This window comes from Rutilus rutilus (genome assembly GCF_951802725.1).
Source record: "Rutilus rutilus genome assembly, chromosome: 1".
Lineage (NCBI taxonomy): Eukaryota > Metazoa > Chordata > Actinopteri > Cypriniformes > Leuciscidae > Rutilus > Rutilus rutilus.
Genome location: NC_140209.1, coordinates 23136696 through 23160079, shown reverse-complemented (window position 1 = coordinate 23160079; position 23384 = coordinate 23136696). Strand labels below are relative to the sequence as shown.

Here is a 23384-nt window from a genome sequence, read left to right as displayed (position 1 = left end):
CTGCAGCTGGAGAATTGAGATTTCACGAGTTCACAATTACAAATAAGTCAGATAGAATAAATGCGTATATGACGTGCTGTCCGAGGAGAGGGCTGTGGGCTTGGTAGCCATACTCCTCCCGTGTTCCTGGTTGTGAGAGAACAAGACAAGAGTGAGGATTCGGGGTGGTGGAGGGACTGAGGGATGCTGAAAAACTGTCAAGGAGTGTTAGGTAAGATGACAGAGTGAATATGCTTCCTCGGTAACGTTAGACATGGTATTGTTTGATGACAAGTTGATATTGGATTGATTATTTGTACGTGCTCCTCCCGAACTTTGTTTATGAAACATCATGTTTAGATTCCGCCATCGTGTCTGTTATAGAAGATATCGACAGCGCATTCATTTTAAAAGAGGAACAGAGAGCCGCGCCCGCGACATTTTGTTGGTTGAAAATATGAATGAAGGACATGCGTCATTTACTCCGTTGCTCTGATTGGTTGTAGGTCTATCCAATTGAGTGCAGAGGTTTTTTTTTTTTTTCCTAGTTCGGTTGAGACACGCCCCATAATCAAATCTCTATGGAGCGGTATCAGACTCACATTCTGACTAGAATATGAGTATGACGAAGTCAGGCTAATATTAGTGAGTAAATCTACTGAAATTGCCACCATAACAGTGGAGTGTGATGTGTAAGATGTAGGGCTACCACATCTTTAAATTACTATTAGTATATTTTGAAGTTAACATAATAAAATATGTAGACCTACACCAAAAAACTAGTTGAGGATAAATTCTTTAAAATTGGGCAATTCCAGCGTTATGGACGTGACATTTGCAGTCAAAACTTGAAATATAAATTCTCAGAAAATACATTTAATACCAATATATTGATATGTCTGTTTATATATTCATACTCCCTTAATAAAGGAGTCCAGACATTAGAAAAATATCAGTAAAAACAAAAGTAATACTACCCACCGGATGAAGAAGGGTCGGCCTCCACAGAATGTTCTTTTTATTCTATTTTTCGTGTTCGCATTTATGAGAAAAAAAAAAAACAATGTTACGCACGTGACAGTTCTCCGTTATGGACATGACCGCTCTGAAAGCGACTTTCACAGAGACCTCAAACAGAAAGCACAAAACCTTTCTTTAAAGTGAATTTTGTTTTTTATTAATTGTATCTTAATTGTATTCAATGTTTCATCGACCAATTGCCTGGATTTAATAAATAAGAAGTAAATATAGTAGAAAATAGATCATCATGACACGGAGGCACCGGCGCGTGAACTGGACTCTTGTCTCATAAATGAACCGAAACTCAGCATAGCCTAAGGTACAGTACTTGCCTCACAGACCTGAGAAATATATAGAAAGCTTGAAATGTCTACTTTTAAACTGAACAATTCAAAAGAAAGAAAACAGACTGCTCTCTGCTTATGTAATCCGTATGAAATGTGCATTTCTTTCTGCCGTGTTCACTACTGCGAAGTTCGTGAGTCAGCATTGTCAACTTCATCTTTGCAGCTGGCACTGACACAGAAAACACTTGTTTATTAATAAACAATTAAATTGTCTCCTTGATATATTTGACATTCGTAATCATTAATTTTGCTGGTTCTTTGTGGCAGCTTTTAGATGCTTTATTGGCAGCGCCACCCTTACATGTTACATGAACGTGTCACCACCGCATCAGCACTGAAAACATGATTATTTTCAAATCTAAAATCAAAAATCATGATACGAACCGAATCTATTGTTACAGCCCTAGTAAGATGAGAAAGCAGGAGTTTAGTCATTTGTCATGGTTGTAAAAAAAAAACATGGCTATCTGAACATCTTTGCCAAGCGCAAACCAGTACAGAAGTAATCAATAAATTATCGGGGAGGGTCAGGCGTTTTTTCACAATCATTTTGGAGGGTCATAGAGAAATGTATTGCTGGCAAAGGGAGGGTCAAGTCTTTTTTGACTATAGATCTCAAAACTCCTCCGGTAGCCCATTAAATAAAATACGAACAATCCCTAAGTACATAAGTTGTATAAGTACATAACTGTATATACGTTTTACGTTTTCAGCTTCTGCACATTTTAATGGTCTAATTACTTTATTGTACTGAATGTAGTTATCAAAAAATCTAACTCTATCAAGTCTTTAAATAGAGCAGTTTTATAGATTTGTATCATGTATTCTGACTCAAATAATGTGTTTCTAACAGCAAACACTCAGAATAAAGTGAGATGATCTGCTGATGATCCTGAATGGCTTGTTGAACGAGTGTTGATAGTCTGAGGCTCATCAATATTAACAGATCTGCTGAAAACACTCTTTATTTCATGACAATAGTTCCTGTTTTCACCTCATTTATTATGTTGATGTCTTCAGATCTCCTGTAAATTGACACTTAAAGCTTATTTCATTGGCGTCAACAGACTAAGAGTAATTGTTGGCTACTATGTACGTTTATTTCTGTCTTTATGCTTTTAACTGTTTTTCTTACCATTATATTTGGAAGAATTTAAATTATTTATATTATTTTCTTTATTTCTAGATACCTGTATTTTAATGAAGAAGCAGAATAATGTTAGGATTAGCATTAAAAATAACTAATGAATTGGCATTCAGTTTCAGTGATATGATGAATGGATAGACAGGCATAAATGCTTTGAAGTGTCATTTATTATAAAAACATAAAAACTCAGTAATTTATATATTTTTTATTTTGAGCAGATCAGCTCCTCTCACACTGCAATCACATCATCAGTGAAGCTCCTCCCACAGTAGTCACATGGTCAGTGAAGCTCCTACTACAGTAGTCACATGGTTAGTGAAGCTCCTCCCACTGTAATTATCCAGTAAATGCTGGAATATTCCCGTCAGCTACAAGTGAAGACGAGCGTCAGAGCATCAGGAAGAGCTGAAATCTGCAAAGACTGAGATTATTAAAGAGGACAGTGAGAACATGAGTGATCCAGAACCCTGCAGAATGAAACACACTGAAGATCGTGAAGAACAAAGAGGTTGGTGTTTATTCTTCATTCATTCATGATGCTGAAGAACATTCATGTTAGAAACATTTGACTCTTTATCACTTTTAGATAAACAGTTACACTATGAAATGGTACAGAATGTTTTTTGTTTTTTTTCAACAAATGGTCAGTAAAGGAGGTTTGAGACATTTTATATTGATTGTCAACATCAGATCAAGCTAAATACTTTTTTAACTGTTTTATTTGACATTTATTTTATATCTGGTTCCCAATTTGCAACAACATTATGAGAATTTTAGTGATTTTCAACATAGTGTACAAAATTATTTAGGAATAATCAGTAAACACCAAGTTACTGATAACATTGTATTTGTCAAATATCATACAAGTTATTCATAGTTAGAGATTCTTCCTACAGTAACTTTGGTAACAGGGTTGATGAATACAGTCAATGCTACAGTTTGTGTAAAAACTTATTTATTATTTTCTTATAGATTATTTTCTTGTTTTCCCATCATGCAGTAGAGAGAGCCCAGATGATGTCACAATTTTTAGAAATGCTCTGTTTTAAAAGGAGGAAAATCATGTCAGGAGTAACAGGGTTGAGTGAAACATGTAGGACACAGAGAATGATAATAACAAATATTAATTTAAAACCAGTTAAAGCTGCAGGGCAGTATTGTATATTTAAATGTTAATATCATTTTAGATAATTGTGCCATTGATATATTTAATAATTCTTGCTAAAGAAATTTGTGCCTATAATTGTTTTAAAAATAATAATTGGAAGATAAATGACCTCATTCGTGGAAAGTTTCAAGGACATATAATCAATTTATAAAAAGGCATCAAATTATCATAATATTTTGTAACAGTTGTCTACTTTCTACTATTACATCAGGGCTCACTTTGAATTATTTCAATTTACTGAATTTAATTTAATGATTTTTTCTTTCATGTCAGACCTGATGGAAGAGAGCGAGGAGAGTGAAGAACTGAGTGAAGTGGAGGAGGAACATCATGTCAAACCTGGAGACAAACCTTTGAGTCGCTCAAAGACTAAACAGACATTTTTAAAGAAAAGAAGAGTCAAGAAATCTTTCACCTGCACTCAGTGTGGAAAGAGTTTAACACGCAAATATAGTCTTGAGATTCACATGAGAATTCATACAGGCGAGAAGCCGTTCTCATGTGATCAGTGTGGTACGAGCTTCACCCGATCATCACACCTTGAAAGTCACATGATGATCCACACCGGAGAGAAGCCGTTCACATGTGATCAGTGCGGGAAAACATTTCTTCAGGCATCAAACCTGAAGAGACACCTGACAGTTCATACGAAGGAGAAGCCACATTCATGTTCTGTGTGTGGAAAGAGATTTTCACTGCTTCTAACTTTACATAGACATGAGAAAACTCATACTGGTGTGAGAGAGTACATGTGCTTTGAGTGTGAGAAGACTTTTATTACAGTGGGCTGTTTAAAAAAACACCAGAGGATTCACACTGGAGAAAAACCTTACAAGTGTTCACACTGTGACAAGAGATTCAGTTTATCAGCAAATCTGAAAGCACATGAGAGGATTCACACTGGAGAAAAACCTTACATGTGTTCACACTGTGACAAGAGATTCAGTTTATCAGCAAATCTGAAAACACATGAGAGGATCCACAGCGGAGAGAAGCCGTTCACATGTGATCAGTGTGGAAAGAGTTTTGCTTCTAAAGGTCACCTGAAACTACACATGATGATCCACACTGGAGAGAAGCCGCATGTATGCCATCAATGTGGAAACAGTTTCACAAACAAACGTTGTCTTAAGAGACACATGATGATCCACACTGGAGAGAAGCCGTTCACATGTGATCAATGCGGCAAAACATTTCGTAGGGCAACACACCTGAAGAGACACCTGGCAGTTCATATGAAGGAGAAGCCACATTCATGTTCTGTGTGTGGAAAGAGTTTTTCACTGCTGCTATATTTACATAAACATGAGAAAACACATACTGGTGTGAGAGAGTACATGTGCTTTGAGTGTGAGAAGACTTTTACTACAGCAAACTGTTTAAAACTGCACCAGAGAATTCACACTGGAGAAAAACCTTACATGTGTTCACACTGTGACAAGAGATTCAGTGTGTCATCAGATTTGAAAACACATGAGAGGATCCACAGCAGAGAGAAGCTGCACATGTGTGATCAGTGTGGAACAAGTTTCTCTTTTAAAACTCACCTGAAGATACACATGAAGATCCATACAGTGAAGAAACAACATCATCACAGTCTGAAATCACAGTAAGTTGCTGAGCAACAAAGTCTCTTCTGTGTAAGTTAGCCACACATCTCCCTATAGCCAAATCTCTCCTCTCCACCTATAGCCGGTGTGTGGTGAGCACAGGACACTTTGTTCATTGATTGATATTTAATTTGTCAGTTTCGATCAATGCGGGAAAAAAAACACACATTCGCCAGGGCTTGAATTTCGACGCGGGATTGCGCATATTTTTTATCATTCCCGCAGGTCTCCCATTTATAATGCGGGAAATTCCCGCAAACATTGATTCACTTTAGCATGTAGGTTGTATTAGTAAATTAATCCACACAGACTATAAAATCAAATCAGTCATTTTAAAACTGTCTGCGAGACGCAATTTCACAAACAGCGTGAGTGATTCAGCGGTGCTGCGTCTTCTATCTCTCGTCTCTCAAAATGGGTTGCACAAGGTAATCGTTAAGCGCGCAGCAGGCGGCGATACTACACTCTCGCATTTCGGGAGTCGGGATAGACGGAATTGTCACTTGCATAAATCGGGCCAGCATTGCATCACGAGTAACTAAAGTTTACCATTTGCACGTCTTTTTAAGTCTCACCAGTTTAAACATTCACGTGATTTTAAACTATTCGGTACTTGCGCGCTGTCTGAGAAGTGTTTTTTTTTTCTCTGCACACATACATAGAGTAAAGCCGCCTCACAAACAGCTCGCGGGTAACGAAAGTTATTTTTCGTGGATTATATCGCTTTAACAGTCAAAAACATAAGAAAATTATGTCAATTTCGGTCTTGGTGATATCCTCCCCAGCCAACACACCCATGTGGGGCCCAAACGGGCTGCAAATGGGCTGATATCCGGGGCCCACCTGGGCTACCCAACTGGGAACCCAGATAATTTTGGCCGCGGTTTCCGTGGTGGCCCCACATGTGTTAGCCCAGATGGGTTGATGATGAGCTCCATATCGGGCCCATATGGGTAACCTAGGTAGCACCCATTTAGGGCCTACAGGAGTCTGCCCACATGGGTTGATGATGGGACCCAGATAGGTCTTATCTAGGGCTCTTATGGGCCACAACGTGTATATATATGGGCTACCATATTTGTCTGTTTAGGTTACCTTATTTTACAGTAAACCCCTAAATACAATCATTACATGTAATCCACTAAACTATACTAAAATGTTAAAGGTATTCAATGAACAGAAAGCAGTAGTTCACTTTTAAAGTTACTTTATTAAGCAAGTACAAGTATCACAAAACAAGAAAAGAAAAAAGTAATTATGTATACACGTTATATATGCATATCTGAAAAATTAACCATTTCACAAACAAAACAATAACCGTGCAGCTTCTCACTCCTCTGTTGTCGCTCTCCCAACGGCCCTTTGAAAAGAAAAAATAAATCAGTCAACCATTATGCCACTTTTTTAATTCCTTTTCACAGTTCAATCAGATGTGTCAGGTTAGCCTTTTGGTGCCCCACATCAAGTGTATCTAGATAAGGGGTTTGCAAACCTGTCCTGGAACACCCCCTGCACTGCACATATTGGAGGCACAAAATGTACATTTTGACCAACTTTTACCACTTTTGAAGTAATTTCTAGAAATTAGTGTTGTAGATCATTAAACCGTTATGCTGCCTCATAAGTCTCTCTGAAATCAGAATGGTTACTGCTCAAATACATAAAAACTAAACTAAATCGGTTTTGTGAGGCACCTTAGTGTGTAAACGCTGCCTGCTAAGTCGTTGCCTGCTAGGGCAGCGAGGCAATGAGTCAGCTGCCTAAGTTTTCAGATGCAGACTTTGTACGGTTCCCTCATCTAATACACCTGATTCATCACATTAGCTCATTTATAGAAACTGCAAGATCTGAAGTGGGTGTGCAGTACTGAGGGTTCCCAGCCAGGACAAGTTAGAAAACCAAACATTTGCCCATCATTCATCCAAGTCAAATATTGCTTATCACTTGACATGCAAGTAGTAGCAACTTTACAAAGTCTGCTCGCTCTAATGTTATGTTACAGAACATATTTCTCCTGTTTTACAACATTTGCACTGGCTCTTAGTTCAATTTTAAAAACTAAACAAGTTGGCTCCTTTATATCTTCTTCATATACACTCCCTCCACTACATCCTAAGATCGGCTTCTGCACTTACACTTGTTCTTCCACGCACTCGGACAACTTCCATGGGGTCACAAGCTTTTGGTTGTAAGGTCACGATTTCATCTTTAAAACAGATGAAGAAATCAACAAATTGTGGTGTTGAGCTGAGAGGGTTGTGGTCTGTTGCTCTTTGACTTATATCTTTCAATGCAGGTTTATATTGTTTCAACAATTTTTGCCTGACCCCTGGGGGCTCCGTATATTTCTGATAATATTTGTGGAGAAACATTACACTGTTTTAATTCTGAATCCTAACCATACATTGTAGGCTACTAATTAAAAGTAATTTATTAAATCAAGTAAAATAAAAAATAACACCAAAGGCCAATGAATCTGTACCAGAAGTGATAGTGCAATGTAGCAGCTAAAGAATAATCCTCCACCAAATTGCCAGTAATCAGCTGGATCCTTGGCGAATCTGAAGAGGGGGAAAGAAGAAATTATTCAATAGTCCTTAAAAAGCAGTATTTTCTTATATCATTCCTTTAAACAATCTTAAATTGTAAAAACGTTTGCCTTATAACATTCACACAACATGAACTGAGTGATGTCAAGGGCTGGGTAAAAAATATTGATTTCTCGATTTTAATTGATTCTCATTTTTACGAAACGATATCAATTCTTAAATCCCAAGAATCGATTAGTCATCCTGTTTTCAGTTGATGAATGAATGGAACATTGTAGCGTGCATCCCATCCAATAAATCTAGCCCTAGTAATGTCATCTTTGAGACTGTTAGTTGTTACATGATTAAAAATGTAAACATAAACTTAAAGCATGGCAATCCCATCAGAAATTTGTATCATAGCAAGGGAAGCACACACACACACACAAAAAAACAATTGGTACCAATATCAAACCATCAAATAATTTTACCTGCAGCCATTTATCCTATTATGACACGTCTGAGGGTCTTTCCCTTTATGGTGTCCAGTGATTAAAGAAAGGACTGATGAAGGTGACATGAATCCACTTTCAGTGCGCCACTTCAGCAGAAGAAAGACAAAAGGACAAAAAAGTTACTCAGACTTTCTATCAGTAACATTAAATGTTACTTTAAAGGTGAAAATCATATTCGCTCTCTGGCAGCAGGTGGCGCTCATGACTGAGAGTAAATGGTCCCATTTTGTGACTTTTCTTCCTGCCGGTGCGAGAGCTGCCATTTCTGCTGCATACGAGAAACATCACACGGCAAACGAAACCACGTTAAAAAACAGTTTATCAGCTCGGAGCAATACTAGACAGCGGTTTACTCGTGGGCCGATCTCGATCACGCAACAACATTATTACTACACAGTGCTGGGACATCCATTGAGAAAGCATTTTAAAGGGGATAGTTCACCCAAAAATGTTAATTAGCCCATGATTTACTCACCCTCAAGTCATCCTAGATGTATATGACCTTCTTCTTTCAGACGAATACAATCAGTTATATATATATAAAAAAAAAAAAATTCCTTGCTTGAAGACTAAAACTTTACTGTTTAATGTTATTTTTTGTATTATTTTTCTTTATTCATTTTCTTTATAATTTCATAATGTTTTTTGTGAAGCCAGACTATGTTTGTACATGTGTGCTGAGCAGGGAGCTGGTAGAGTTATATTTTGCTTAGCGGTATGCAATGTTCACTTAGCAGAGATGTTAAAATGACGATACTTCAAATGTGTACAGTTCGCATGCTCTTTGCAAGGAGAATGAATGTTTCAACTGATGCAAATGTACCATTTGTATATTACAACTGTATACACCACTGATGTATACACTGTAAAAATAAAAGGTGCCTGGAGGAACCTTTTGGGGTTCTTCACTTTGCCACACCGGCGGAACCGTCTGTAGATCCTCTAGGCACCCTTTAAAAAGGGACAGTTCTCTGAGGAACCACACAAGTTTCCTGAGGAACTTGTATATAAGGCACTGTGTGGAACCACTGTGAGTGCCTCCAGGAACCAAATGTCATTTTTTTTTTTTATATTTAATTTCATGTTGTTACTATGGTTACCTTTGACTTCTATTATAATAAACAAATTGAACCAAATACAAAATAAGAATTGTTTATTACATATTTTACATTAATTTTTATACACTTCCATGCACATGGGGAAAAAAAGTTAACTATAGATTAATATCAATGAATACACAAAAAAAAAAAAAAAAAAAAAAAAAATAGTATAATACATAAGCAACATGAATAATCAACCATATACAATAGATAAACAAGAAAAGACATCTCAACAAAATGCATGGAAACACATAATGATGTTCCACGAAATAAATCAATGTAAAAAAATTACAGGAAAGGCTGCTCCAGGCGGGGTACATGAACGCCGAGCGCCCGGTCATCGCTGGATCAACTGGATAAAATTTTCATAAATCTTTAAATAAACCACAGATTTGAGCTTTAAACAACTACATTCTCGCCTGAAAAACTCTTAAAACTACATTTCATGATACAGAAACAGTATATGTCAACTGTATTAAAAAATGGCGTATTCAATTATTGTATTGAAAAATACAATAAAAGTCCATGGGACCAACCTGTAAAAACATGAATTTATGCTGTGAAAACGGACATTTTAACATGGGGGCTATGGACATTTGCTCCCTTTTGGGACCTCCCTCTAGCGGATTTTCGATGTATTGCAGTTTTTCGCACTTCCGGGTAGGCTTCATTTTTCAGATCAGAATGTTTCCGCTTGGTTCGAACGCTGCAAGTGTGTCCAAAAGAAACAGTTCTTCTCGGTTCTGTACTGGTGATCCGAGGACCACTGTTCGGTCGTGCGCGTGTGGCAATCTGGATTTAAAATGTTTACTAAAATGCCAATTACGGCACTAAACCGACTACGCCACCCCGGAAATGGGCCAGGGACCCAGTCACATAAACTGTAAAGCACACAGATTCGCAGTGGCTGAGTCAGAGATCAAACAATGGATGAACAATTCACAAATTTTATTCAATACTTCGTACGATAGAATACAAACTAGTACCTTTTTAACATACAAACATTAAAAAACAAGGGAAAGTGTATCAATCATGCAGCACGATACACGGACGGACACACACACACACACACACACACTTTACCACTTCAGAATTGGGGAGTTCGTCTTGCCTATCCAATAAACACAGCAATTACTTGTGCGCTCACGCCACACCAAATTCACCCGCTGTGAACACTGCAGATCAATAGCCGAACCACCACCACACACAGAGGACTCTGGCTAATCTGAAACCCCAATTCTGAGTGGGAGAGAAGACAATGAGATACAAACAAACATACAAATACACCTTCCATGTAATGATCTATCAGTTACACTTGTCACATGCTGCCATAAGAATCGGTTTATCAAAATGATGCAATCGTTCACTGGCTGATACTGGTTACTCTGTCAGCCCAGCGTCGTCCTATAAAAACGTATTCTCACACTACAATACTCAAAAGCACATTCACAAACAACCGACATTCAAAGAGACAATATACACAATAAAACACAATAGTAGTGACAAAGAAAATCAGTAGCTTCTCGCCACTGCAAATCACTCCGTCTCAACGTCAATTCTGGAGAAGACTAAATTTAGATGCGTCATTAGGGCTGTGAACGCGCTCTCTTTCCGGTAGTCGAGGACAACCTCGTTCCTTAAAATGAGATCGTCAGGTAGTTAGACTAGAAGTACCGATAAGCAACAGATGCGTCGTTCCGGTCGTCAAGGAGACCCTCGTTCGCTAAAAGGAGATCGTCAAGCTATTAGAGTAAAAGTACGGATCGGCAGTGAATGAGTCATTCCAGTAAAAGGCAAAGGAAGGTCGAAGACAGCTTGCAGAGGAGAATCCAACTCCGTTCCGAAGCACTCCAGCTCGAATAATGACTACCAGCTGCAGGGAATCCCGAATTCACCGGACCAGCAATGTGTCGCATAAAGCCTAACAGCGCCCACGAAGCCTGCTGCAACACCTGGCCTCCCGTGTCACTGTTAAAATATAATACACGTTTCAATTTAAGAAATCACTGTCCTGTGAACCCAACATTAAAGTAAGTGTAACATACCTGCATATGGTAACTCACACGGCCCAGTGCACTCGATAGCATGCCAATTATGGCCTCACATTGACAAATAGTTGTTCGACATGTCTAACGTACTCCTCACTGTTAAATCAGATGAGTCTCAAATTACCCTTACACACGAAACGTTCATAAAGAGAATGCCACTAGTAGCTCTTACCTCCCGGACAAACGGCGCGCCTGAAATGACGTCAATCCCAGGACCAAGAAAGACGCGCTTAGGGAGATGTCAATCTCATCTTTTATACTCATTGAACGTACCGTATCCGCCCCTAATCACTACCGTAATTGATCACATTAGTGATGGGTTGTTCGCGAATGAGCCGGATCTAAGAGCCGGCTCTTGTAGGTGAACGACGGGAGCCGGCTCGCATGTCTGAAGAGCCGACTCTATTTTTAAAAATATAGCCTATATAAATTAAATCATTATGTAGGCTAATAATGAAATAATGAATGATTTTAATTGCATTTAAAATAATTGACTAATTCAAAAACCAACAAAAACATAATTATATAGGCCTAAAGGCGAACACACATTTGTTTCGACTGTCTGATCAGCCTCACATTCTGTTCCTGTCAATCATACACGCGATGTCAACCAATTAAACTGCATGAGGGAGGGCCGAGCAAACTCACACACACACACACTAGAGATGCGGAAAAACCGCGGATCAGGCGGATGATGTGACGAAAAATAATATTTTAATTAAATTCGGGCGGGTGGCGGTTGAACCAATCAAATGAAAAAAGTTTCAATAGTAGGCTACAGCTGTCAGTACTATTGGAGGAGGCCTAAACGTCTCTTAGATGAGACCGTCTGGGTTATTTTGTTATTTTGTTTCGATATTAATTATATTTTAAAAAAGCCAATCGTAGCCTACCACTGTGGAATAGGCATTTAAAAGAGAGACAGATCATGGTCTGATATGACTCAGAAATGACATCGGGCAATTGCAGCGCAAGATGTTCAGAAGAACGCAATAGCTAAACTTCTACAAGCTCAATAATATCCACATTAAAAAGTAAAAAAAGAAGGTAAGAAAAATAGTCAGTCATAACTTTGCCAATTAATTAGATGTGCAAGGCAAGCAGGCTAGTTTTTGGGTTGTTATGGACAATTAAAAATGTGGATATTCACGTTGCACAGTTGTGTGGTGGACTTTAAGCGAGTTAAAACATATTTTTTAAAGAGCCGTTTGTGAGTCAAAAAGAGCCGGCTCTTTTCAGTGAGCCGAGTCAAACGAGCCGGCTCACGAAAAAGAGCCGGAATGCCCATCACTAGATCACATCACCACACGCGCATGCTCACTGCTCACGCATGCTCGGCTGCTCGTGCTCATCACTTATCTCAGCACAACATGTCTCAGGTCTGCGAACTGTTGGAGTTACTGGAGTAACATACACTCCGAGATATTGTTTATTTCGAGTCGGAGGGACTGTGTCAGGCATGTCCAAAAGTGAGTAACTTTACTAACTTGTGGATCAGCGCTGACGCAGCGAACTGTTTTGAACGATTCAGTCGGATTTAGTGTACTGGTTCGACCGCGGTTCACTATAAACCGGTTCAAAAGAACGATTCGTTCACGAACCGGCCATTCGCGCCGTCTCTTCGGTCATTGAGTTTCAGTGTCGACTCTTCTGAGGTGAGGAGAGCAGTTCACGGTATTTCTCATATTTACACGACCATCACACACACACACACACACACACACACACACACACACACACACACACACACACACTCTTTATACAGTTTGACTAAGCGACAGACTCATTTCTGTATTGTTTTCATCGATCACAGCGATACTTGTGCGTCTTTTCTGGCGTCTTCAGACTGAAATAAACATTTAGTGCAGCAGCAGCGAGCATGAGGAGAATATGTTCATTCAGACCTGAGCGATTTTGTGTTCGTCTGTGTGATTGTCTCGATGTTTGGAGTGAGAACTGATACTGCATGTCAAGTAAGTCAAAGTTTGAGATCTGTGATTAGAATCGATCTTAAGTGTCATACTGGAACAGATACTGCTAAATAATGATGAGCCTACAATGAGCCACATGAGACAATACTCAATACTTAAATGTCAGTATTATACTCTTGAAACAATGTTGCTTTGTGGTAGCTGCTACTCTTTATTTATTTTTAAAAGTTGTATGATCATTTTCAGATCTGCGTATATAAAATTTTAATATTTAATGATCTAGGTCCTTATTTAATATGATGTTATTAACTAAAACTATATTTAGATTAATTTGGATTTTGGACATATTATGCAACTGTAACTATTTATCTGTAGTGATTGATGAAGACGAGTGTGACAGTATTGTTTTGTGCTATTGATGTTGTATGTCATATTGTGAGAAATAACAGTACTGTCTTTCAGTAGAGCTGTTTTATAGGCTTTTATCATCCTGACTCAAATAATGTGTTTCTAACAGCAAACACTAAGAATAAAGTGAGATGATCTGCTGATGATCCTGAATGGCTTGTTGAATGAGTGTTGATAGTCTGAGGCTCATCAATATTAACAGATCTGCTGAAAACACTCTTTATTTCATGACAATAGTTCCTGTTTTCACCTCATTTATTATGCTGATGTCTTCAGATCTCCTGTAAATTGACACTTAAAGCTCATTTCATTGGTGTGAACAGACTGAGGGTAGGCTATTTGTTGTTTACTATGTAGGCTATATTCTTTAGTCTTTATACGTTGAACTGTTTTTCTTACCATTTATTTATATTTGGAATAATTTAATTACATTATTTATATTCTGTTACCAATTAGTATAAAACTAACTCGGCAACTGATAGATGTTTTTTTTTATTTTGGGCAGATCAGCTCCTCCCACTAAGATTTACCATAATTGAAGCTCCTCCCACACCAATTACATCAACAGTGAAGCTCCTCCCACTGGAGTGATTCTCCCAATTCTCCAATAAATGCTGGAATATTCCCGTCAGTCTACAAGTGAATACGAGCATGAAAGCATCAGGAAGAGCTGAAATCTGCAAAGACTGAGTTTATTAAAGAGGACAGTGAGAACATGAGTGATCCAGAACCCTGCAGAATGAAACACACTGAAGATCCTGAAGAACAAAGAGGTTGGTGTTTATTCTTCATTCATTCATGATGCTGAAGAAAATTCATGTTAGAAACATTCAAGCACTTTATCACTTTGAGATAAACAGTTACACTATGAAATGGGTATAAAAGTTTCATTTTTGGTTTTCAAAATATGGTCAAAGCTTTTCATTTCATTTATATCTGGTTCACAAGTTTTCAAAATCAACTAAGTAACAGGGCTGAGTAACACATGTAGGAAACAGATAATTCTCAAAAATAGTTAACTTAAAACTAGTTAAAGCCACGGCCAGTCTAGACTTTCAGTATATGACATTTACAGACACTGTCATGATATGTCACTCTGCTAGGGCTGTCACTTTTGTGAAAAAATCCTGTTCGATTTCTGAGACATAAGTGTTCATTGAATCGATTGTAAAATCGATTTTCCATGTCTAAAGACGTTTCTATTTTAAACGCCAAATATGGGCAAATCCACGGACAACTACCAGGCATTAGGACGAACGTAAAGAGGGCGCTTGAGACGCGCACAAGTCTGCAATATTTCTGATGATTTATTGGCGTGAAGTTTCGTGCACAATGACAAACAGGAGTGCAACATTCTCGAAAAGCAATTAGCAGAGTGGACTGCCATAACATCAACGAAAAACATTACTGCAGTCTTCAACATGCCTGTGTTTACGGTTAGAAAAGTCAAACAAATGTTGCCTACGTAGGCGATTGTTTACCGTAGCCTGAATCTGTATCTGTATGCATGAGACTGTCTGAATACCGGCAGAATTCACATTTTTGTAGTAAAAATAGAAACATTATGCAGAAGTATAATGTGTGTTTGTCATGGTGCGTTCACACCGGACGCGAATAGCGCGTCAGGCGCGAGTGATTTCAATGTTAAGTCAATGCAAAGACGCGTACGCGCGTAAAAAATTCCTGCGGCGCGAATCAGAGTTGCTGTGTGATGCGCGTTCGCTGCGGGCGTATCGTGTCGAGCTGGACGCTTTCCAAGAAAAGACCGTTAAAATCGATTCCCTATTTTCGTTTTCGAAACTTGTTTTGGTTGGTCCGATCGATTGTGCAATCGATTTTCAAACGTAAAGTGACAGCCCTACACTCTGCTGTGTATTTTTTACAAGATAATTCAATGTATAAAAAAAAGTATACAACCCAAACCCAAAAGTTAGAACGTTTTTTAAATTTGAAAAAGAAAGCTAATAGACTTTCAAATCACTTGAGCCAATATTTTATTCGCAATAGAACATAATATATGTTTAAACTGAGAAATTGTACAATTTTATGCACAAAATGAGCTCATTTAAATTTTGATGCCGGCTACAGGTCTCAAAATAGTTGAGACCGGGACATGTTTACCATAGTGTAGCAAAACAGTTTGAAGATGTCTGGGCATCAAGGTTATGAGTTGCTGGAGTTTTGGTGTTGGAATTTGGTCCCAGTCTTGCCTTGTATAGGTTTCCAACTGCTCAAGAGTTTGTGGTAGTCTTTGACGTATTTTTTGTTTAATGATGCGCCAAATGTTCTCTAAAGATCTGGACTGCAGGCACCCGGACTCTTCTACGATGAAGCCATGTTGTTGTAATACCTGCAGTGTGTGGTTTGCCCTGATCATGTTACTGACCTGATATCAATTAACTTAATTTGTTGCTAGATGTTCTCCCAGCTGAATCTTTTGAAAATGTCTTGCTTTTTCAGCCATTTGTTGGCCCCGTCCCAACTTTTTTTAGACCTGTAGCAGGCATCAAATTTGAAATGAGCTCATAAAAGTGGATAAAAGTGTAATATTTTTCAGTTTAAACATTTGATTTGTTATCTATGTTCTATTGTGAATAAATTATTGGATCATGTGATTTCTTCATTTTATTCAGATAAAAAAAAACGTCCCAACTTTTCAGGAATTCGGGTTGTAATAAATCCAAAATATAATAATATACAATCTGCTCCACCGGACTGCAAAAAGTGTGTGTTCTTGTAATTCAACAAAGAGGCCACTGTGTGACATTTCTGTGGCAAGCAGAGCGGGAACTGAATTCGCCAAACTCGAACTGAAACACAGGGAAATTCGCTTTATTTAACTTTATTTAATTAATGTATTTTTTAAAAACTGCAAAATGGTAATATTTTATAGCAGTTGTCTACTTTAATGTCTTTTTCTTGTATTATTTTGATGAATAATAATATTTTTCTTTGATTTCAGACCTGATGGAAGAGAGCGAGGAGAGTGAAGAACTGAGTGAAGTGAAGGAGGAGAGAGAAGAACTGAGTGAAGTGAAGGAGGAGAGAGAAGAACTGAGTGAAGTGAAGGAGGAGAGTGAAGAACTGAGTGCAGTGAAGGAGGAGAGAGAAGAACTGAGTGAAGTGGAGGAGGAGAGTGAAGAACTGAGTGAAGTGAAGGAGGAGAGAGAAGAACTGAGTGAAGTGAAGGAGGAGAGTGAAGAACTGAGTGAAGTGAAGGAGGAGAGAGAAGAACTGAGTGAAGTGAAGGAGGAGAGTGAAGAACTGAGTGAAGTGAAGGAGGAGAGAGAAGAACTGAGTGAAGAGAAGGAGGAGAGTGAAGAACTGAATGAAGTGAAGGAGGAGAGAGAAGAACTGAGTGAAGTGAAGGAGGAGAGTGAAGAACTGAGTGAAGTGAAGGAGGAGAGTGAAGAACTGAGTGAAGTGAAGGAGGAGAGTGAAGAACTGAGTGAAGTGAAGGAGGAGAGAGAAGAACTGAGTGAAGTGAAGGAGGAGAGAGAAGAACTGAGTGAAGTGAAGGAGGAGAGTGAAGAACTGAGTGAAGTGAAGGAGGAGAGAGAAGAACTGAGTGAAGTGAAGGAGGAGAGTGAAGAACTGAGTGAAGTGAAGGAGGAGAGTGAAGAACTGAGTGAAGAGAAGGAGGACAGTGAAGAACTGAGTGAAGAGAAGGAGGAGAGTGAAGAACTGAGTGCAGTGGAGGAGGAACATCATGTCAAACCTGGAGAAAAACCTTTGAGTCGCTCAAAGACTAAAAAGACATTTTTAAAGAAAAGAAGAGCCAAGAAATCTTTCTCCTGCACTCAGTGTGGAAAGAGTTTCACACGCAAATATAATCTTGAGCGTCACATGAGAGTTCACGCTGGAGAGAAGCCGTTCACATGTGATCAGTGTGGAAAGAGATTCCCAAGCAAACAACATCTTGAGATTCACATGAGAGTTCACACTGGAGAAAAGCCGCACGCATGCGATCAGTGCGGGAAGAGTTTTGCACATTCATCAAGCCTTAAGAGTCACATGATGATCCACACCGGAGAGAAGCTGTTCACATGTGATCAATGTGAAAAAACATTTTGTAGGGCAACAGCCCTGAAGACACACCTGACAGTTCATACGAAGGAGAAGCCACATTCATGTTCTGTATGTGGAAAGAGTTTTTCACTGTTGCTATATTTACATAGACATGAGAAAATACACTCTGATGTGAGAGAGAACATGTGCTTTGAGTGTGAGAATACTTTTACTACAGCGAACTGTTTAAAACTGCACCAGATTATTCACACTGGAGAAAAACCTTACAAGTGTTCACACTGTGACAAGAGATTCAGTCGATCAGAACATCTGAAAACACATGAGAGGATCCACACTGGAGAAAAACCTTACAAGTGTTCACACTGTGACAAGAGATTCAGTCTGTCATCACATCTGAAAACACATAAGAGGATCCACAGCAGAGAAAAACCTTACAAGTGTTCTCATTGTGACAAGAGATTCAGTGTGTCATCAAATCTGAAAACACATGAGAGAATTCACACTGGAGAAAAACCTTACAAGTGTTCACACTGTGACAAGAGATTCAGCCAGTCATCACATCTGAAAAGACATGAGAGAATCCACAGCGGAGAGAAGCTGCACACGTAGGGCTGATGATAAAACGATAACGATAATTATCGCAATATAATTTTTCTCGATAAAACAATATCAAGAGTTTGATAAATGTTCGATAATGTTAATGCACCAATGTGCATACAATGTTTTGTTGGCTATTGCCACAAATATACCCGTGCAACATAAGACTGATCCAGGGTCACAATCATCTAATCAACCAATCACATGGCAGTTGCTTCAATGCATTTAGGGGTGTGGTCCTGGTCAAGACAATCTCCTGAACTCCAAACTGAATGTCAGAATGGGAAAGAAAGGTGATTTAAGCAATTTTGAGCGTGGCATGGTTGTTGGTGTCAGACGGGCCGGTCTGAGTATTTCACAATCTGCTCAGTTACTGGGATTTTCACGCACAACCATTTCTAGGGTTCACAAAGAATGGTGTGAAAAGGGAAAAACATCCAGTATGCGGCAGTCCTGTGGGCAAAAATGCCTTGTTGATGCTAGAGGTCAGAGGAGAATGGGCCGACTGATTCAAGCTGATAGAAGAGCAACTTTGACTGAAATAACCACTCGTTACAACCGAGGTATGCAGCAAAGCATTTGTGAAGCCACAACACGCACAACCTTGAGGCGGATGGGCTACAACAGCAGAAGACCCCACCGGGTACCACTCATCTCCACTACAAATAGGAAAAAGAGGCTACAATTTGCACGAGCTCACCAAAATTGGACAGTTGAAGACTGGAAAAATGTTGCCTGGTCTGATGAGTCTCGATTTCTGTTGAGACATTCAGATGGTAGAGTCAGAATTTGGCGTAAACAGAATGAGAACATGGATCCATCATGCCTTGTTACCACTGTGCAGGCTGGTGGTGGTGGTGTAATGGTGTGGGGGATGTTTTCTTGGCACACTTTAGGCCCCTTAGTGCCAATTGGGCATCGTTTAAATGCCACGGCCTACCTGAGCATTGTTTCTGACCATATTCATCCCTTTTTGACCACAATGTACCCATCCTCTGATGGCTACTTCCAGCAGGATAATGCACCATGTCACAAAGCTCGAATCATTTCAAATTGGTTTCTTGAACATGACAATGAGTTCACTGTACTAAAATGGCCCCCACAGTCACCAGATCTCAACCCAATAGAGCATCTTTGGGATGTGGTGGAACGGGAGCTTCGTGCCCTGGATGTGCATCCCACAAATCTCCATCAACTGCAAGATGCTATCCTATCAATAAGGGCCAACATTTCTAAAGAATGCTTTCAGCACCTTGTTGAATCAATGCCACATAGAATTAAGGCAGTTCTGAAGGCGAAAGGGGGTCAAACACAGTATTAGTATGGTGTTCCTAATAATCCTTTGTGAGTGTAAATATTGAATTGTATTATATTATTAATGGGAATTATAGGACTAATGAAATATAATTACAGTATTTTAATAATGTATTTAGGCTTCTGTTTTTCATACAAATACCATAGTAACCATAAAGTTACATTTTGCCATGATAGTGAGGTGCCGTAGTCTATGCATGGTTTTATCTGTGGTTATCATGATCTAAATGCATGATACTGGATGACAAATGGTTAATTTTACTACAACTCAAACAGTCAAAATATTACATTTTACCAAATAAAAATACCAAAAAAAAAGTTTAACAGATGTTACTTTTTTTGTTAATGACCAAATTTAACATAGTAAATCTGCATCCTAATTCAAGCTAATACTACTGTCAACTCTCTGTCCAATATGAGTTTCGAGTCAAAACATGTAATATTAATATTGCAGCCTGCACTGCAAACTGTGCTGAAGCAACATGACATCATGACTTTGCGTAAACGTACACGGCACTTTCAAGTCAAGTGGCGTGTTATCTATACGCATTTTGAGCTATCCACGTGTATGTTCACGCCGTCATCTTCCGCGTGTAGCCTATGTCTACTCCGTTAAATGTCAGTGATTCCGCATGTATGTGTACGCCGTTAAATATCCAAGCGAAACGGAGCAAAATGCATCTACATCTGGGGAGCGATATTTTTTTTCCTAGGATGGTAGGGGAAGACTCATAAATGGTATTAACCCCAGTGACGGGTAGGTTTAGGGACGGAGTTGGGGTTGGTCATATTTATATATACAGTAATGTAACGCTAAGTCAACGGCGTTGATAAACACGCTGAAAAGCGATTATGCGTGTTGATAGCACGCCAAAAATTTAAATACGAATTGGTGTGTCATACATACGCCATTTCATGAGATCAGTCCGGCTGCAGATACGTGCCATCGAAGTCAGGCAACACAAACCTGTTTCAAGACTTGGAACAATATCCCCCATTAGCACATGCAGAAACTAAGAAATTAATTTTCCAATAAACTTATTTTGTTAAGGAAAAATTACAAATGTTTGAATGTTCTACCTCAGATCTGTGAAATGTTCACCTGTTCAGCAAGTGTTTGTCATTATATGTGCTGACAATAAAGCGAGTAACTTGAGTAACATTTTAAATAAGAGTAACATTTACACTTAAAACAATGTAAAAGGCCACAAAGAAAAGTACAGCTTCAATGGGTAAGTGATGCAGTACGACAGTTAATTAAAAAAAAGAGATTTTGCTTTAAAAACCTATCTTAAAACCAGATATGATACAGATCTGATGTTATTTAAAGGTTTACGAAATCAAGTAGTGAAAGAATTGTGCAACTTAAAAGCAAACTATTATATGAAAATTCTAACTGAAGCTAAAGGAAATTGTAAAGCAATGTGGTAACAAATTAACAGTCTAATTAAACCTAATGCAAATATAAATAACTCATATGAACTAAAATGTGAAGAAAAAACATATCAGACCCTGTCCAAGTTGCTAATGCTTTTAATAATTGTTTTATTAAATCAGTACAAGATCTTGCTTCTAATTTTTTAGATGACGATCCCAATAGTGTCAACTTAAACATTGCCATCAGCAAATGAGAACTCCTTTAAAATTAGAGAAGTGGATCAGGCAGTGGTACTGAAGGCTATTTCAGACCTGAATACTAATTTATCCAAAGACAACTATAACATAGACGCAACATTCCTCAAAAAATATCCTCAAATTATCATTCAACCTTTGACCCACATTATAAATGTCTCGATTAAAACTGGAATATTTCCAGATGCGTGGATCTAAACCCATCTTTAAGTCCGGGAATACCACAGATGTTAGTAACTATCGACCAATAAGTCTAGTTCCGGTAATGTCAAAAATACTAGAAAAAATTGTTTCAGAACAGCTAACACAATATTTAGAAACAAATCAGTATACACCCTCAACAGTATGGTTTCAGACAGAACCAATCCACTGAATCAGCCATCTGCGCATTATTGGAAAATATTGTGCAGCCGCTTGATAGAGGAAACATCGTGGGTGCAGTATTCCTAGACTTAAAGAGGGCTTTCAATACAGTAAACCACAGCCGTCTTATTTCAAAACTGTCATCTTATAATATGTCACACCAGGCATTATCATGGTTCGAGTCATACTTGCAGGGCCGAGAACAATGTGTAGTCATTGATCATATAAAATCTGCCCCATGTAAAATTAAGACCGGAATCCCTCAGGGAACCATACTGGGGCCTGTTCTCTTCAGCCTGTATGTGAACGAGCTGCCAGAAGTGTGGATGAATGAAGAAGAAGAATGGTGGATTAGTTGGTTAGAAAGAAAGAAAGATGGATTAGTAAGAAAGAAAGAAAGATAGATGGATTAGTTAGAAAAAGATAGATTAGCTAGAATGAAAGAATGAATGAACGGTGGATTAGTTGGTTAGAAAGAAAGATTAGTTAGAAAGAAAGAAAGATTAGGTAGAAAGAAAGAAAGAAAGAAAGAAAGATTAGGTAGAAAGAAAGAGAGAAAAAATATTAGAAAGAAAAAGAAAGAAAAAAGATTAGTTAGAAAGAAAAAGATTAGTTAGAAAGAAAGATAAGTTAGAAAGAAAGAAGGAAAGACAGATTAGTTAGAAAGAAAGATTAGTTAGAAAGAAAGAAAGATTAGGTAGAAAGAAAGAAAGTTTTGACATGCCCTGACATTTGTGCTTTTTTCAGTTGCTTAAAAACATCTTAATGGCTAAAGTCTGATTACACTGTATTTAACACAAACAGTGCTGCAGTAATATGTGAGCAACATATACATAAAACTTTGTAGTTTTGAGAAAATAACGTTTAAGCCTGGTTTTTGAACAAACTAGAATTTTAAGTCACTGAAATAAGGCCATATGGTGTTAGGGAAGGTTACTTTGAAAAGTAATGCATTACAGTGTTGCATTACTCCCTTAAAAAGTAACTAATTGCGTTACTTAGTTCATTTTAAGAAAAGTAATGCATTATGTTACTTTTGCATTACTTTTTCTCACCTGGGCTGGGCTTGCTTGTTTTTTTTTTTTTTTTTAAAAAGTAATATTTTGGGAACATGTAAAGACCCTTTCAAACCAAAATTGAAATAAGCCTCAGGCTAAAGGAAATGCACACCCACGAGTGTACAGTAGAGGGCGCAGCTCAAACTAACCTTTCAGCTCTGCAGCCATTCTGGACAATAGTGTTTTTTGGTAGTTTCAGCTTGATGCATTTTGAATTTTCATGTCCTGCTCTACGTTGTTTAAATAGCAAATGCATTTTCACCCATTTGAACGCCGATGGATGTGTTGATCTGAAAACAAGGTGTGTTCAGGCGCATTGTTGGTGCGTGGTTATTTTGAGTCAAACTAAAATAGACTAAGCCATTGACCAACAAAAACCTGGTCAGTAAACCTGGTCTGGTAAATGGCGCAGTATTTTTTGTTATTTAAAGACCTTTTGCTTTAGATTATGCGCTTAGATCGTTAAAATAGGGCCCTTAATGTCAGAATGACTGTATGCGGGGAGGCGTGAAACATCATGAATAATGCTGTGATTCACACCTGAAGAGACAAAGACCCTCCGCCGGGAATATCAATGAGGAATGTGAGAA

At 38.3% G+C, this 23384-nt stretch overlaps 2 protein-coding genes across 9 annotated transcripts; both read left to right on the top strand.

Annotated features, from left to right (window-relative positions):
• The first annotated feature begins 2892 nt into the window (after nt 1-2892).
• On the top strand, nt 2893-5421 carry LOC311302310 (uncharacterized protein). Its single transcript, XM_084428090.1, has 2 exons — nt 2893-3001; nt 3935-5421. Exons 1-2 carry the CDS (start codon nt 2944-2946, stop codon nt 5272-5274), a joined length of 1398 nt encoding a protein of 465 aa, XP_084284216.1. The 5' UTR covers nt 2893-2943; the 3' UTR covers nt 5275-5421.
• Nucleotides 5422-12770: 7349 nt separating this feature from the next.
• LOC311276404 (uncharacterized protein) lies at nt 12771-22272 on the top strand. Of its 8 annotated transcripts, XM_084386037.1 has the most exons (5): nt 12777-13117; nt 13276-13435; nt 14078-14131; nt 14307-14574; nt 16764-22272. In XM_084386037.1, exons 4-5 carry the CDS (start codon nt 14517-14519, stop codon nt 18437-18439), a joined length of 1734 nt encoding a protein of 577 aa, XP_084242163.1. In that variant the 5' UTR covers nt 12777-13117; nt 13276-13435; nt 14078-14131; nt 14307-14516; the 3' UTR covers nt 18440-22272. The 8 variants fall into 8 exon arrangements, with proteins under 8 accessions (XP_084242166.1, XP_084242163.1, XP_084242162.1 ...); XM_084386036.1 differs by having other exon boundaries at nt 14078-14574; XM_084386040.1 differs by lacking the exons at nt 13276-13435; nt 14078-14131 and having other exon boundaries at nt 12771-12841.
• The last annotated feature ends 1112 nt before the right edge of the window (nt 22273-23384 follow it).

What these genes read in the sequence shown, in the direction of transcription:
- LOC311302310 (XM_084428090.1), top strand. Translation starts at nt 2,944, where the DNA reads ATGAGTGATCCAGAACCCTGCAGAATGAAACACACTGAAGATCGTGAA. An exon ending in AGATCGTGAAGAACAAAGAG is followed by an intron (nt 3,002 to 3,934) that starts GTTGGTGTTTAT and finishes CTTTCATGTCAG; the next exon opens with ACCTGATGGAAGAGAGCGAG.
- LOC311276404 (XM_084386040.1), top strand. Translation starts at nt 14,517, where the DNA reads ATGAGTGATCCAGAACCCTGCAGAATGAAACACACTGAAGATCCTGAA. An exon ending in AGATCCTGAAGAACAAAGAG is followed by an intron (nt 14,575 to 16,763) that starts GTTGGTGTTTAT and finishes CTTTGATTTCAG; the next exon opens with ACCTGATGGAAGAGAGCGAG.